Below are 16,922 nucleotides of genomic sequence, written 5' to 3' on the forward strand. Positions count from 1 at the left end.
TTTAAATTTAAAAAAATCCCAAGTTCTTCTATTGTAGCCAACTGTACTTAACCTAGTTAAGCCTTTGACAAGATTGGAGGGAGGGGCAGTAAAGAAGGCAATAAATACTGACATATATGTATATATTTATATAATGCAAAGTGACTTGTTAAATGGGATTTAACATTATTAAACTGTAAGTACAGATCATTACAATTCATATATATGAAGTTTTAAATTTATAATCCCTTTCCTCAAATAAAAGTGTTACTAAATAAACACAGTATGTTACCTTGTTCAGTTGCTTCTTCTTCTTGTCTCATCCATCCAGACTGTGGACCTGAAGAATTCCTCCCTCGTCTTGAGTAATAGTTTTGTACATCTGCTGGTAGAGTCTTTCTCACAGCCCAACTAGATGCAGATGTCCACCCAGATCTATCTGCCGGTGTATCAAATGAGAACTCTTGCTCATTTTTCCGTTTATAGGGTTGCTGTTCCACAAACTTGAAAGACTCATTCCCTGAACTATTTGAATTCCCTGAGAGGGGTTTTCGGTTTTGCCACCGATTTTCATTCTGATCTGTATAGGCAAAACCACCTCTGTAAGTGCCTCTGCCACGGTTACCTCTACCACGGTTAGACATCCAACCTGAACCAAAGTTTTTATTCCAAGAATTCCCTGAATTTTCATTTCTGTTTTCTTCCCAGTGAGAATCTTTTAACTTTTCTGGATTTCTGGTCCTTGGATCAGGCCCAGAATTTATTTTTTCTGTTACCCAACTGGGACAGTCATTTCTATGTTTGTCAGCAGAATTTGGATCCTCAGCATCTGGACTGATGTCATTTTTTTCTTTTCTTGTATTTTCATTCTGTTTCTCTGGATCATTCTTTCTGTACCGATCATTTCCTCGTGGACATCTCCAACCATCATTTGCCCATCTTTCCTTCCACCGAGGAGAGTAAGTGTCTCTGTCATTTCTACTGAATGATGAACTCTTAATTTTTGTTCTAGATCTTGATGGTGACCTCGAACGAGATCTGGACCTAGACCATCTCCTGGTTCTTCTTTCTCGATCTCGATCTCTCCGTGACCCATCTCTATCACTTTCTCTTTCTCTGCTCCGAGACCTGGATTTTTCTCTTGGGGAGGAATCTTTCACTCTTGACTGAGATCTTCTGTTTTCTCTCGAAGTGTCTCTTTTGGGGGAGAGTGATGCAGATCTTTTGCCTTCCTTCGTGCTATCTCTTTTTGGAGATCGAGACTGAGATCGTCTCCTTTCTTTTGTGATATCCTGCTTTGGGGACTGAGAACGAGATTTTCTACGTCCTCTTGCAGATTCTTTTTTGGGAGATGGTGATCGAGACTTTCTGCTTTCTTTTCCAGTTTCTCTTTTGGGAGATGGAGACTGAGACCGCTTCTTTTCTCGTGCAGTGTCTCTGTTGGGAGACCAAGTTGTAGATGGGGAGTGAAATCTAGATCTTCGGGTACGAGGCTTTTTGGCTTTCTCCATCACATCTACTGGGCTTTCAGATGGCTGAGATACAGTTTCAGCCTTTCCATTTGCAGGATCAGAAGATGGCATATTATTTTGAGAACTGTGCTCCACAGAATTTTCATTCAGTTGTGTGGTATCAGCATTTACAGGAGGTTCAATTTCAGATTCATTCTGGTCACTGCAAAATGAATCACATTCCATAGGTATCATTTCATTGTTGTCCTCATTAAAATGCTTCTGAATTTGTTCAATGTGTGTGTTAGGCAATTCTGTAGATCTGGAATGTTCAACAGGAGATTCAGTCTTTTCTTCTAAAGATTTGTCTAATTTGGTGTTAAGATTATTTTTCAATAAATTATTTTCAGAGTCTTGAATACTATTCAAACTTTCTTTCTCTGAAGTATCACATGTTGCAATTATTTCTACATCTTCAGTTTCAACATGCTCAAGCAACTGAGCCTCTGAGCCCTCTATGGATTTTTTGCTCACTGTTTGTATAATGCTTCCCTCAGAAGATTCTAATTTGGGGCCATCTACAAGCTGTTCTGTTTTTACTGTTGAATCTTTATGATCAACAATTTCTGCTATAGAACTTTCCATAACTTTTTCTTCATTAACCACTGACTCTGAATTCTCTGGTAACTCATCTAAGCTTGGTACAGGTTGGTATACTTCAACTTCAGATCCTGAACATGTAGGAAGATCATTTGAAGGATAATCTGTACATTTGTCTGCTTTTACCTCTGATTCTGAAGGTCCAGATGTTTGGTCTTGATTTTCCAATGGATCACCTCCTTTTCCAGACATATTTTTAGGAGTCTCACTTTCTAAACACAAAACATTAGCCTCTACACTTGTATTTTCGACTTTTTGAATATCCTCTTCCTCTCCAACTAGTACAGAAGTATCTTCGGTATGAGACTCAGAATATGAAGATTCCACTGCTTCCTCTGTATCATGGTTCTCAGTATGTTCCTCACTTTCTTCTACCTGTTCATTACAACTTCTCAAGCCATTAGCAGACTCATTTTCGACACTTGCTGGCACAGTACAACTGTTACTACTTTCTGCATCTGATTGGTGCTCTTTCTCTAACACAGGTGGTGTGTCAGATTCTGCTGTTTCTTCATCTACTGAATCACTGGAAGATGATTTTTCAGGGAGAGGTATAGAGCTCCGAAGTTTCTTTTTCAATAAAGGTTGTTTTCTTCCTCTTCTTACAGACTTCCGTTTTGGAGCCTGTCTTGTTTGCTTTTCTGACATGGCTGAAGAGGACACACTTACAGATGGATTGTTGTTATCTGGGGCATCACACCCAGAATTATTTGATACTGGGGATTTCTGGGATTGACTGACTGTTTCAGCTCTTGTATTACGTGTAGATCTCCTTGTAGGAGTTGTTGCTGCAGGTTTTCGTCTTGATCCTCTGGTGTTTGATGTACCAGAAGTTTGCTTCTTCTCTTCTCCTTCTTGAGTATGTGCTAATGCATATCCCTTGCAAGAGGTACCTAATGATATATATTTTTTTAAAGTAAAAAGTTTGTTTCAATAAATGATAATAGTCTGGCTTCAGCTTATGTTAGCATAAAATACATGTCTATAATAGAGTGAAACAAAATATACTTATGAATCAAATTATGAATAAGCACATAGCTACTAACATCTAAGTAACAGCAGGTATTTATCTGGTTCTTTTAATGCTATGGAAATGAGTTATCACAAGATTTGAATTCATGTGGGCAATTTAAAGGGGTAAAAAAAAAAGAAAATATGTTTGGTCTGACAACTACCATCTTGGTATTACGTAGGCAAGAGGAAACAAGAGTCATCCACAAATATATAAAGACTGAAACTATTTGTTCATAATTAATAGGAGATGTAACTTCTAAAGATCTACATTTTAGGGGCGCCTGGGTGGCTCAGTCGGTTAAGCATCCGACTTCAGCTCAGGTCACGATCTCACGGTCCGTGAGTTCGAGCCCCGCGTCGGGCTCTGGGCTGATGGCTCAGAGCCTGGAGCCTGCTTCCGATTCTGTGTCTCCCTCTCTCTCTGCCCCTCCCCCGTTCATGCTCTGTCTCTCTCTGTCTCAAAAAAAAACGTTAAAAAAAAAAAAAAAAAAAAAAAGATCTACATTTTGGACACTGAAGCCCTAAACAGAAAGGAGACTTCTAACCAGTTCCTCAAAGTATTGAAGATGTAATTTCTTAAAAAAAAAAAAAAAAAGTTTCTAACTGGAACAATTTAAAAGTCAATGCCTGTCCAAATATTTACAGAAATCCATAGAACTTACTATCTACATTTTATTTTTATAGCTTTTCTAAGTCATTAACACTTTTTAGGATATCGAAAAAAGCTAATAATTTTTTAAAAACTAGAGAAACATTTCACAAACTTTACCAAAATTTTCTAAAGATATGGTACTTGTTGGAAAAATAGTTCTTGGCAACACAGAAGAGATGAGAGGAAGCACTTGTGTTTCAATATTCCAGGGTCTAAAACCAATTCTGAAAATTCAAAACAAAACAAAGACATTTTTGTTTAAATGTTTTAAAAAAATTACACCAACTATTTAAAATTATTAATTTTTCCAAATGAGGTTAGCAACTTTAAAATACAGTGTACTTAAATTATTTTTTGCCAAAATAAGTAAAAATGTAAATTCAAGGTTACTCATTGTTCAAAGATGGCTGCCAACTGGCTACAAAGAAAAACCTTTTAAAAGCAAGTTTTTCTGATAAATTAATGGCAAGAGGGTTGAACGGTAACTTCATATATAATACATGTTTTTATTTTAAGTAATTGAATGTAATATTTTGTCAAAAAAATTTTTTAGCTTTTATTCTTCTCCATTCTAAAAAAAATCAACTTGGATAATAAAATGTATAAATAAATAAAATGCACAGATTTTAAGTATACAGTTTGATGACCCGTGACTAATATATATATATCTGTGTAAGCACCACCACCACCCCAAACCAAGAAACAACATTTCCACCAACCAGAAAGTGCCTTCATGCCCCTTGCACCACCCTCCTTCCCTTTCTGGACAACCAAAGAGATAATTTAGCCAAGTTAATCAAATCAAGGTTTTAAAGAAATTAGCAAGGTTAAAGAGAAATCAGTCCATGAATAAATAACAAAACTTAGAAACAGAACAGTATCACTTGAATTTGAAGCATATCATACAGACATGGTTATCATATTTTTGTTAGATTTGTTTTATAGCATGTATCAAAAAGTAAAAACATCAAAATAAATAATTTTTTTTAGAAAAGAACTGATTTCTATTGCTTTATTATATTGTAAAGTTTCTCAACCTAAGCTCCTAGTGTTCCTATGGACCTAAGTTTCTGCATCCAAATCCAATCCACTCTCAGCTTTTTTCTGATTCTTATTTGTTCAGTTCAGGTCTCCTAACAAAAAACTACTTTATCCAGTATAAGGTGAGATTATGGACTAGGTGGAGAAAAGCTTCAAAAACACTGTGCAACTTGTACACACACAAAAATATATATAACTCTGAGATTTTATATGTATCTGGACTTCCTATTTTTACTTCTATTGATGCTCCACCATCGTTCTATGCAGAACTGTACTGTTTATATAAGGTAAAGTTATAACGTTACAGGAATAAATATAAAACTCAGGCAAGGACCTTAATCTTTACATGGGAACTTGAAATATATATATAATACACCTAGCAATGTGACAGTAGCTTCAGGACTTAAACTAAGAAAGGTCTGTATTATAGAAAGTCATGAATGCCAGGGCAAAGTATAAAGACTTGATCAAATAGTTATTGAGAAGACTCTTTTAGAGATGTAAAGGTCATGACAAAAGCAGTGCATCAGCTAACAGCACAAAGATAAGATTGGAATGGGGGAAACAGAAGGATGACAGATCTGAATACTATTATTAATAATGAATCTTATCATTTTGGTGCTCTCTCTTTTAAATGATTCAAATATCTTAATACTTATTAAACAGATAAATAGGGGTACTTTTTAAGGAGTTCTTTAAATAGCAATCTTCTTTAGGTATTTGAAACACCACGTTTAATTTGCACAAAACTTTCTTAGAAACACAACTATTGATTAAGATACCTCTGTGCTTAAGTATTTTAATGGTATCCTGTGTTCATGTTAACATGCAAACACTTTGGTAAACAATTTTTTTTTTTTTACCTTCCAGTCCCAGGTGATGTATCAGGAAACCATGACAATTCCAATTCCTGTCTCTTCTGCCTAATCAATGTATTCATTTCATTGACCTCTATAAATTCTGTACTGAAAGATAAATTTTAGACCTTCATCAGAACTCCAAAAATTTAAGTTCAACATAACAAGTGGGTTATATCATGAATAGGAAAAATTTTTGTACCTAACATTATAAACCACATTTAAAAGAAGTACCTTTTTCTAAACACCTTCAAAATGAATTCATTCCTGTAAATTTTTTACATTACAAATCAAAATCATATTGATTTGATTCATAAAAATAATGGTTGAATTTATATCTTAGGTGACAGGATATTTTTAAAAAGTCAATTTAGAATAATATCCATGTTACTGAGAGAAAAAAGCAACACTATTTTCTATGAACCATGAACCCACCATGAACCAAAGCTGTAGCAAGCAATCCCAGTAGAAACTGTATCTGCAACAATTTCCCAACAGAAACTAAGTGTAAGACAAAAGGAAAAAATAGAGGAAGGTATAGTTACTGTAATCAAAATGGATATAGTTCAGCTTTTTAAAAGGCTACTCAGATGTTACTGTTTTCTTTGGTACCTTAAGGCAAGCTCTAACATTAAATCCTACAATCTTAAACCTGTCTTCTTCATTTAACCAAAGCTAAGTGATTTTAAAACCCCAACTTAATCTTCAGATTCCACAAACATCTACTTATTATCCATATTCCAGTCACTACAGATTCAAAGACGACTGGATCTACTCTAAAAGGGTTCTTCTTGATTAAATTTAGCAAGTAGCTTTACTTATCTATCAAATAAAAAGCCTGTGTAGAACAATTTATTATTAATGAAAACAAAACCCACTAGACCATAGGCAGTCATCACATAATACAGAGGGTCACAAAATAATAGGTGATCTCCTTCCCTGAACTAATTTATTTTCCAGAAGAAACAAAAACAAAATACAAGGTGAGCCTTTATGTTTATTGAGCCAAAACTTAAATTTTTACTGAAAGTTAATTATAATAATTAAACATCAAGTATAAAAGCATCCATTAAAAGTAATAAATACTAACCAGTAAGTTCTACAGGTAAAAGAAGATTCTCCAATGTGATTACTAGAAGAAAACATATTGGAGAAAAAATTTCTGAAGCACTGACTTGTACACTGATTTGATCTTCGGGGCTAGAAAAGTAAAAAGAAGTTAGTGAAACAGCAAACAAAAACCCTCCATAATCGGTAATAGTTATAATTTAAACATTTTGATACACCTGAGTTACAGAGTTATGGATTAAACAACCATAAGGTGTTATTATATAAGAAAAAGATTTTTCTTTGAACAAAACTTATTGATTTTTTTTTTAATGTTTATTTTATTTTTGAGAGAGAGAGAGAGAGAGAGAGAGAGAGAGAGAGAGAGAGAGGCAGAGAATCCCAAGCAGGCTCTGTGCTGACGTAGGGCTGGAACCCATGAACCATGAGATCATGACCTGAGCTGAAGTCAGATGCTTAAACAGACTGAGCCACTAGGTGCCCCTATTTTTACAAACCTTATTTATCTTTATTGTTGCATTTTTCTTTCCTTCCATTTCACTGTGTGTAGGGTTTCCTGTACAAAGACATAAAAAGACTCCGTTACCTTGTCTTAATTTTTATTTCAAAAGGTTGTAAACCAGTACTGATAGTGGCATATACTGGCATACTGACAAGAGAAAATTAAAATATGTAGAAAAGTTAAATTTAAAATAATAGTATTTGCATTTATATAATTTTTCCAAATGCTAATTTTATCTCGTTAAGCTGCAGGTAAAAAGAAAGAGCCACAACACAATACAACTGGTGTGGAGCATGCTCAGAGCATCAGTATGAAAATTCTAGTCAACATTTTCTGGCAGCCTATGCAAACTTAAACCGTCTTGTTACAAAAAAAAAAAAAAAAAAAAATACACATACACACACAAGATGTCAAATTATTTAATATCAGTAACACACTTAATATGTTCTTTCCAGCTATAACCTAAAAATCAGGCAGTTAACTGACCTCAAGTAGGAGCTGACCAGAGAACTGGGATCATCAGCCCTTGTCAACCATAAATTATGATTTAGCTCCTGGCACCAACATCAAGTACCCTCCTTCTTCCTCAAACTTTATAATTAAAATTAAGAAGTGCAGAAGTGTTGATAAAATAGCCCTCTGTTATAGCAATGTTTATGGCTACACTGCTTATGATTTGGGTGTTTCTGGTTTTACCTGTCACATCTGCAAATTTATTTCAATGGATACAAATTTCCACACTAAGAAAAATAAAGGACAATTTCTGCTAACCACAAAAATTGTGTTAACATCTTTATAGATTACTGCTCCTAGTTGTTCTTCATGAAGCCTATATTAGTAGTCATCTCTACCTATCAATACACTTGTCGTCTGCAATAAACCGCTACTGGTACTATGGTCATTGCTCTCACCTCAGAACTCCAGAAAAAGTATACAGTGAAAATGACAATAGATCTTTTCAGTCTTCTGCCTTGCTTGCCTCACAAAGAGCCTAGTGCCTTTGTTAAAAATAAATCATTCTAGTGAGGAGGCCTGTTTCCTGCTCATGTGTATTTGGGGTGTTTTCTGTCAGTCCAGTTGGTAATAGGCTACTTTCTACTTAATAGCATACTAATTTCCTTTTAAGTTACTACACAACAGCTGTTTGGTTTCCTGCTATTTTTGCATCCTTCACACATTTCCCACCCAGAAGTGTTCTAACAAATGTAATTTCAACAATGGGGAAAGAGGGGTGCTGGCTGAGTTCCAGGAGCTTATTTTCTTATTCTTCAATGCATATTTAAAAGATGATAATGATTTTTTTAATTGCATAAAGAAGCCAGCAATAAAAAAAGTGTGATAGGTACCCAGCCACATTCTTAGAAGTAACTATTTCCTTCAGCTACACATAGTTTTGCTGTGTTGTAGCTATACAGGGTCTTTTACACCCTAATGGGTAGGTAAGGTTTTGTTTTCATTCAGGTTTCATTCATTTACTACTTACTGAGTATACTGCGTTTACATAGCATTCCTTCACTTGCAAACCTATCTCAGGAAGCCATTAGAATGCTCTCTACAGGAAGAACTGTTTGTTTTCTGGCCAATGTTAAATATGAGTATCTAATCCAAATGGTATTTCACCTATTTCTGGGTAATTTTCAGGTAATTACTGAGCAACTCCAATAACAATCTCAAAAACATTCAATACTGGTGGATTTATCTAAATTGTGGTCTCCTAGAGACCATTTCACAAATCCACCCTACTAATCTACCTTTGGACAGCAATGATAGGCCTTTTCATTTCTTTATTTATTTTTGAGAGAGAGCAAGCGAGCGAGCGCACACAAGCAGGGGAGGGGCAGAGAGACAGAGCGAGAGAGAGACAGAATTCGAAGCAAGCTCCAGGCTCTGAGCTGTCAGCATAGAGCCTGACACGGGGCTCGAACTCACGGGCCACAAGATCATGACCTGAGCCGAAGGTGGACGCTCAACCAAGTCACCCAGACACCCCTTTTCATTTCACCCCCCAAGCACCCCTTTTCATTTTTTATCAATAAAGTAATACATGTATATACTTTAAGAAGTCAAACAGCACTTCTAGGCTTAAAGAGAAAGTCCCATTCCCTAAAAGCACTCATCAAATCCCTTCAGTGTTTTTTCTAATATTTGCCTCTTTATTTCTAAATAACATGCTTATACTACTCTACCTTGATTTTTTTGGTTTCAGGTATTTTCTAATTTTTTTTTTTTTTCTACCATAGCAGATAAAGGCTTTATTCTTCTACCACTTCCCTACCCACATCCTTAGGTGCTTCCACCTACTGTTCCTTTTAATATATCAAATTTGATATAAGCAGTACTACATTATTGTAACTATATAAACATTATTCACAGCTGAACCACGAACTTAATTATTATTTTTCTTTTACAACATCTTGCTTTTCCTAAGGTTAATATTTTCTCTATATCACCTATCATTGATTTAACTAACTCTACAAGTATACATTTCCTCTTAATACAAACACATTAATGCATCCACCTAGTCTGTTTCCCACTCTCTTAGAAATACTATTCCTTTTTCCTGCTCCAGTCTGAACTGGTAACTCTCTACACGTTGTTTAACAGATCATTCTCAACTATCTTCTATCATTCTAATAATCCCTTTATCTTTGTGCTGGGTCGGAACTCATTTTCTGAATCTCACGTTGTTCATTTATTTTCTCATTTAGTGGAGCATGCACACCCTCCAGTAGAACTCTGAGAAAGGGTGTATGAGAATCAATTTTTGAGCTCTTACATGTTTGAGAATGTATTTATTCTACCCTAACACTTGACTGACAGTTTAACAAGGTTTAGAATGTCCTTGGTTAGTAATTATTTTCCCCCAAATTTTCAAGGCATTGCTCTAGTGCTCCATCCGTTGTTGATAACATTCTTTTATACATGGTCTGTTCTCTCTCCAGAACCTCTTAGGAAATTGTGATCTGCAGTGTTCTGGAATTTTATGAAACATGTCAGTTCTTTCCTAATTTACCAGGTGTTAGGTTAAGTCTTTATCTGGATACTCACACCCTACTATTCTGAGAAGTTTTCTTTGTAGTAACTTTTCTTGATAACTTTCTGCCTTTTGGACTTTTTCCTTTTTGAAATTTTATTATTCAGTACTGAACTTCACAGACTAATATGTTGTCTGGTTAACTTTTCATCCCACTTTCTGAGATTTCTCAGCTTATCATCTATCCCTGAATTTTTAAAATTTCTACTATATTTTTCATTTCCAAAAGTTTTCTTTCTTTAGTCTTTCCTGTTTCAATGAGGAAGTATCCCTTCTCTTATCTCTGAGCATATTAATTTTTAAGTTGTTCCCTATTTCCCAGCACTTGGTTTGTTTTATCAGGTTCCTTTTATTTATCTCTGTTTTGACCTCTGTTATATTGGAGGTTTCCCTCAAATACCTGGTGATCCTTAATTTGTGGGACACTAAAATACTGATTGAAAATGGTGAGGATCGGTGGTCAGAGCCTTTCAACTAATGGGTTTCACTGTAGGATGATCAAGCAAAGATCTCGCTTTTTCATTTATAGACTCCCAAATATCAATATCTCAGGTCTTTTCTCTTAGGCAAGACAATAACCCAGAAGATGTCTCCTATCTCCCACTTTGGAAATACACAAGACTGCTAGTGCTTTGGGAAAAGACCATGGGTAGAGAACTAGAGGCCTTAACATTTGCCTTAATTTCCCTCTCTTTAGGGTTATTTCCTCTATCCTCATTTGTGCCAGAGTTTAATCTGGTTTAATCATTCCTTCTAGAGAGTAAGCCTCCAGTCTTTGCCTGGGTGTAGACTCCTCCCCCTACCCTGTTCAACCAAGAATCTGCAGGATAAAGTCCTTTAAAACATTTTTACCAATTCTGTTTTTTGGCACCACCCTTATCTCTGCCTTCAAAGATAATGGAGACCTTCAGATTCAAGACAGTCTAAGGATCTGTGGTATGTGAACTGATTTCTTCTGAACTCCACTCTCCCCATGAAAAGTTTAGGTTTCAGCTTTCTGCTAAGACAATTTTTTTTTAAGTGAACTCCACGCACAACGTGGGGCTTGAACTCACAACTCAAGAGTTGCATGCTCTACTAACTAGGCCAGCTAGGAGCCCCATCTGCTAAGACAATTTACCATTCACCTCACACAATCACTTTCAAGACTTGTGAACATCTTTTATCTGCTGTCTCTTCTCTCCAGTTCTTTGTCTTGTGGCTTTAAATTTTTCATTCCTTTGTTCTCAATTTGGTAGGGTTTTGGGAAGGATTAGAGAATTAAACAGGTGCTATGCTTATCAATCTGGTATGCTTAGTTGGAAGCTTGTCTTGTTTGAATTCAGCATATCCTAAAACATGTTTCATGAAATACTAATCCCAAAAGATGTTTCATGAAAACATCTTTTTCTACGATAGAAACTAGTATAAAAAAGGTTCTTAGCTTAGAGCCCAGTACTTGGCAGGGACCCAATTACAATTTGATTAATTGATTCCGAAGTTAATAAAGCAATAATTAAATGGATTTAGCATATACTTAAAGGAGTACTCCATTAAGAAATGCCTGAAAAGGGTATACTTTTTATAAACTATATCAATTATAAAATATTAGCCCAAACCAAAGATTAATGTTCATTCTAAGAACAAAGTAGATGAAAGAGTTCAAAATTAAAAAAATACGACAACTCAGTTATCTAGCATTAGTAAAGAATGAAAAGTGACATTTCCTTAACAAATCTGCCAAAAGGTAGGTTAGCTGACCTTCCTCAGTATCTTCAGTGAGGCAACACTATCTTCCTTAAATGAAGAAACTAAATTAAACAGTTTACATAATTTTCCTAGAGTCACAGATGATTTAATGGAAAAGCCAGTACAAAACCCAAGAGGCCCAACTTCCAATAAAATTCTCTACGAGGCCTGCTAGACTTTTACTAATGTTATACTAATAATGTTATACTAATAATTTATAATCCAGATAAAAAAATTTCATAGCCTCTTATGCTCTATTCATTAGTTTGAGTAGTATATAAGATAAAGATAAATAACTTCAGGCATAAATTCACATTCCTGCTTCTAAAATTAAGCAGTCCCAGGTAAAGGGACAGGGTTTTCTCAAGTTTTTTTATAAAAGAAATTTAAAGTACCCTTAAGACACAATGGCTCCTGTTCAGTGTAACTGGGTAAACAAAGACGTATTTAATTTGTATAACTTGCCATTAACTCTACCTTCACATTAACTTAATCTCTTAGTCCTGTAAAACATTTCCTCATAATTAACTGTGCATCAGTACTTCTGTAGTACCTACTCATAAACTACAATGAAGATTTCTGACTATCCTAAATCAAACAAATAATTCAGGCATCTTAAGTAGGCACAGCACTAGGTTAGAGGCCTTGGACAGTGTTAGATCTTCTGGCAGAAAGAGTCTTCTCCCTAAAAAATAAGTCCAGGCAGAAGATATACGCTACAGGAAATTACAATAGTCTTAAAATTAAGATTACTATAGTGAAAGCATGCAACATTATAGCGAGAAAATCTATAACATCATTTAATCTTCCTCAGCAGTACATTTTATATCAGTTCCTAGAGTTACTGAGCAAAGACTATCCATAAAAAAGGATGCTAATATATAGCAATGACAGAAAAACAAAGTTTTGATATCTAAGGTTTTTAACAAAAGAAAAATGCTATCTGACCATGGAAGTCCTTGTAGTGCAATTCATGTTAATAGTAAATTCAGAGGCAGGAAATGTGAGGATCTATAAACCTGAGAGGTCATGTTAATTCCAACCAGAAAAAGTAACAACATCCAAACTTCATAAATGTATAAAAAATGAGTTGATTATCATTTAAGAACAATGAATTCATTACTTCTATCTATAAATAAAAATTCACTGTACTCTAACCTGCAAAATAAATGCTCACCACTTGTTTACAAACAGCTCAGTAAGTTGTTGTTCTGAACAGCCTCAGTACTGAGGAAGAGTCACAAAGCACTACCATACCATTTTTCTCAGGCCCTATTGCAAAGCTTTCCTGTATGAGAGAACCATGTACTACACAAGAACAAAAGACAGTAACATTTAACTGCTCCTGTAGATAAATATGTAAGAGGTGCTTTGTTTCCAAACAAAGTTTCAAATTAGAAGTGTAGCTAGAGGCCAAACCACAACTTCTGGAAACTGTGAACTACTCACTGTCACAGACCTCCCAGCAACTGTAAGGCTGCTACTTACAGTTTCTGGCCGGCAAGGTATTTTATCTCATCTCCCCTAAGGACTTCTGCACTAATGACTGGGGTAAGACCATGTGCACGCTGCTAACCACCAACTAATTAGAAGACACTCTTCTCTTCCTTTTCTAACACAAACACACATACACATGCGTACACACATGTACTCAATCACAATCTCTTCCCTCCCTCCAAGCAGAGCATAAAAAGGGTTGGGACAGAGAACAGCAAAAACCACTCCAGGAAGAAAACAGTTTACATAGGACTGACACAATGTACAGAGCTCAGTGGGTTCTAGGGAGGACTATTTTCCAAACCAAAAGTAAGAACTTTAACACAAGTATTAAAGTAAGAAACAAAAAAAGGTAGGAAATACAAATAAAAAAAAAAAAAGTCACTTACTGTGTGTCATCTTCAAATCATAAAGTTTTGCACATAATAGATCTTCTTTTATAACTTTTTTCCTGCAAACATCAATAAAGAGGTGAAATAACTAAAAGAAAATTGTCACTCCGCTCATTTATTTACAATTCACCATCAACCAAAATGAAATTATGCACGAGGTTTTAAATTCTAGCAAAGAAAGCATGACTAGTGGCCACTCCCACTCCTATGACTTACAATGGAGGTTCATTACCAAGAAACAAAAAACCATCACAATCTCTTCCCCTGGAACTGCTAGAAAGTATCGGGAAGGGGGTGGGGGGGGGTGTCAGGGTTTTTTACTGCTTCAGAAGGGAGAGGCAACAATGAATGGATATCTAAGTGCTGTAAAGACTAGGTTACATGCAGGAAATATAAGACTGAATGAGATGCTAAAAACATCCAGAGTCCAAAATGAATGTACTATATTCAACAGTTGATAGACTTTCCACCTTGGGAGGAATCATGAAGGGGATGACTTGGTGGATAAAAGCAAATTATTATTTCTGTATACCATCCACTACCACAAATCTCTGAGAAAAAGCAGTCAAACATACGGGCTACCTCAGCTGTGTTAGACCCACGATATGACTCTGTTACAGGATGTACAGTGATGACCACTATACTCTCAGGTAGGGTAATTCAGAGAAAGCACAAAAATGCATGTCCGTGACAGTCATAGCTAGTGATAATGTATCAAGAATGAAGCTGCAGAAGTTCTTCAGTGTGCCTGAGGAAAGTGTGCTACTATCTTCTATTTAAAAATAAATGCAAAACCCAAAAACTGACTCATACAGTTAAAAGAAAATCTTAATAAAACTTCTGTAATGCAGTTACTAACTTGGATTTATGGTTGGGCTCTTGGAATGGGTGTCCCATAAATCCCTTAAAATCATATACAAACGTAGGTTTTATGACATGTTTTTCTGGTAGAAGGTGTCTATAGCCTTCTTTAGATTCTCAAAGAAGTCCATAACTTCCAAAAAGAGCTGAAGAGTTGCAGGATTATAAATTGTGGCATGATTTAATAAACCTTAAGAATTACTGTCAACTGCTTTAGTAACTAAATAAATATACTCTGTTAAGAAATTAATATTCTGATTAAATGTACTAATGAATCAGATTTAGTTATGTATTTTACAATATATATTTCTTAAGAATACAATTTTGGACAGCTCTGAATATATGTCAGATCAAAATGGGCTTAAATTTTAAATGTATTAGAACAATTTAAGTATTAATAATAAATTTCCAGTAAACTATTAACTCAATTTACTTCAAAAAATGTTAAATACCTATTAAACTCAAGTACTAATAAGCACTATATTTCTAGGCAATTATGTTTTAAAAACAGTACTTGAAGAAATAAATCCAAACATGTTAAAACATTTTTTAAAACACAAATGGTTGTTATGGTAGGTACCAAGTGCCTGCTACACTTGCTACAATACAAAGAAGTAAAATCAAAAAGATAATAAGCAGCTTCAATTGTAACTGTCTCATGAAGAATATGTGCTATATTATTAGTTACTTCCTACTCTTTGTCCATAAATATTAGAGCAGTGCTACTCAAAATATGCGGTCAGTGCAACAGTGCTTATTCATTCCTGGTTTGTCATATACAAAAAATGAGTAAGCTTTAATTTACACTGCTATAACATTTTTATTTCACAAAAATATCTGAACAGATTACAGAAAAAAACTAAAACAAAACAATTCATCAAAGATACAATTCAAATTCTACTCTCAAGATTTCAACCAGTCTTTTTTAAAATTACCAAGTGTGTGCTTTAAAAGAAGTAATTAAATACATTTAAACTCCACATTGTTTAAAAAAAAAAAAAAGCACTTTTTTTCTTAATTTTATTTATTTTTTTTAGAGAGAGAGAAAGTGCAAGTGGGGGAGAGGGACAGAGGGAGAGGGAGAGAGAGAGATCTCAAGGAGGCTCCATACTCAGCATGGAGCCCGACGAGGGGCTCAATCCCATGATCCTGGGATCATGAGCTAAAATCAAGAGTGGGACGCTCAACCAACTGAGCCACCCAGGCGCCCCAGCACTTTTCTTATTAGCTATCTTCTGGTTCTACACATTTGGACTCCACTTCTACAGTTCATCACTAACCTCATACAGCTTTTAGAATTTTCACGATAGAAGAGCGGTTTCTTAAAAGAGCTTTCATTTTTCTTGTCTTTTGTTTCTCTCAACTGTCTTTTTACTTGAACCTAGAAGAAAGCAAAATCATGTGTTTAGAGTTGATAATCCAGTATCACAAATGATCACATACCAATTCTCCTTTGAAAGGATAAAAAAATTAAAGAAACAAAATTGTCTGAATGAAAAGGTAGCCCAAACACACATGCTTATTCATTCACAAGCATGCTAAACCATAAGGCTAGTAGTAAGTGTGCTAAGCTCTGGGGAAACAAAATAGTGAGAGGCATGTAAAGAGATAAAGTGCTCATGAGCGCAGATCTATTTATACATGTAGGACTAAGAAATTAACTCTATTTGAGGATAACAGAGAAGACTTAAATGAGTAGGTAATTTATGAGTTGGTCTTAACGAGTAGGAATTTATCGAAGGAAAAAATATTCTGAATGGAAGAACAGTGAGAAGCCAATACAGACAGGGAAGAAAATATCAGCAGGATATAAAGCTGATGTCATATATTAGGACCACACTGTAAAGACCCTCAAATAAGAAAACAATTCCATGGGAACCAGGAAATAAATGGAGTTATTAAAGCAAGTGAATAAGATGATCAAACTTGATTTTTAGGATAAGCTTTGCCAGTGATGTGGAGAAGGAACCAGTTAAGGAGAGACAATAAAGGCCAGGAAACCAGAAGAAAGTTCTTATAATTGTGTAGATCTATACTGTCTGAGACAACAGTTGTTAGCCACACGAGGCTACTGAGCCCTGAAATGTGGCTTGTTTGAATTGAAATTGTACCTTAAGTGTAAAATATACACTGGATTTCAAAGACATAGAACAACAACAAAAATAGGTAAAATCTCTCAATAATAA

The 16,922-nt window shown here is 35.1% G+C and overlaps 1 protein-coding gene across 4 annotated transcripts in view; it reads right to left on the reverse strand.

The window, feature by feature from the left end:
* The window catches only part of SCAF11 (SR-related CTD associated factor 11), a 73,214-nt gene that overhangs the window by 12,613 nt on the left and 43,679 nt on the right, over positions 1-16,922 (reverse strand). For all 4 annotated transcript variants that reach the window (XM_049627231.1, XM_049627230.1, XM_049627228.1 and 1 more), the window contains 7 exons: positions 16,017-16,117; positions 13,873-13,934; positions 7,220-7,278; positions 6,745-6,854; positions 5,661-5,762; positions 3,874-3,980; positions 272-2,983 (listed from right to left, as the gene is read on the reverse strand). In XM_049627231.1, the coding sequence (XP_049483188.1) occupies positions 272-2,983; positions 3,874-3,980; positions 5,661-5,762; positions 6,745-6,854; positions 7,220-7,278; positions 13,873-13,934; positions 16,017-16,117 (3,253 nt within the window). The remainder of the gene's footprint in view (positions 1-271; positions 2,984-3,873; positions 3,981-5,660; positions 5,763-6,744; positions 6,855-7,219; positions 7,279-13,872; positions 13,935-16,016; positions 16,118-16,922) is intronic.

The sequence above is a fragment of the Panthera uncia genome, chromosome B4 (assembly GCF_023721935.1).
Source record: "Panthera uncia isolate 11264 chromosome B4, Puncia_PCG_1.0, whole genome shotgun sequence".
Classification (NCBI taxonomy): Eukaryota; Metazoa; Chordata; class Mammalia; order Carnivora; family Felidae; genus Panthera; species Panthera uncia.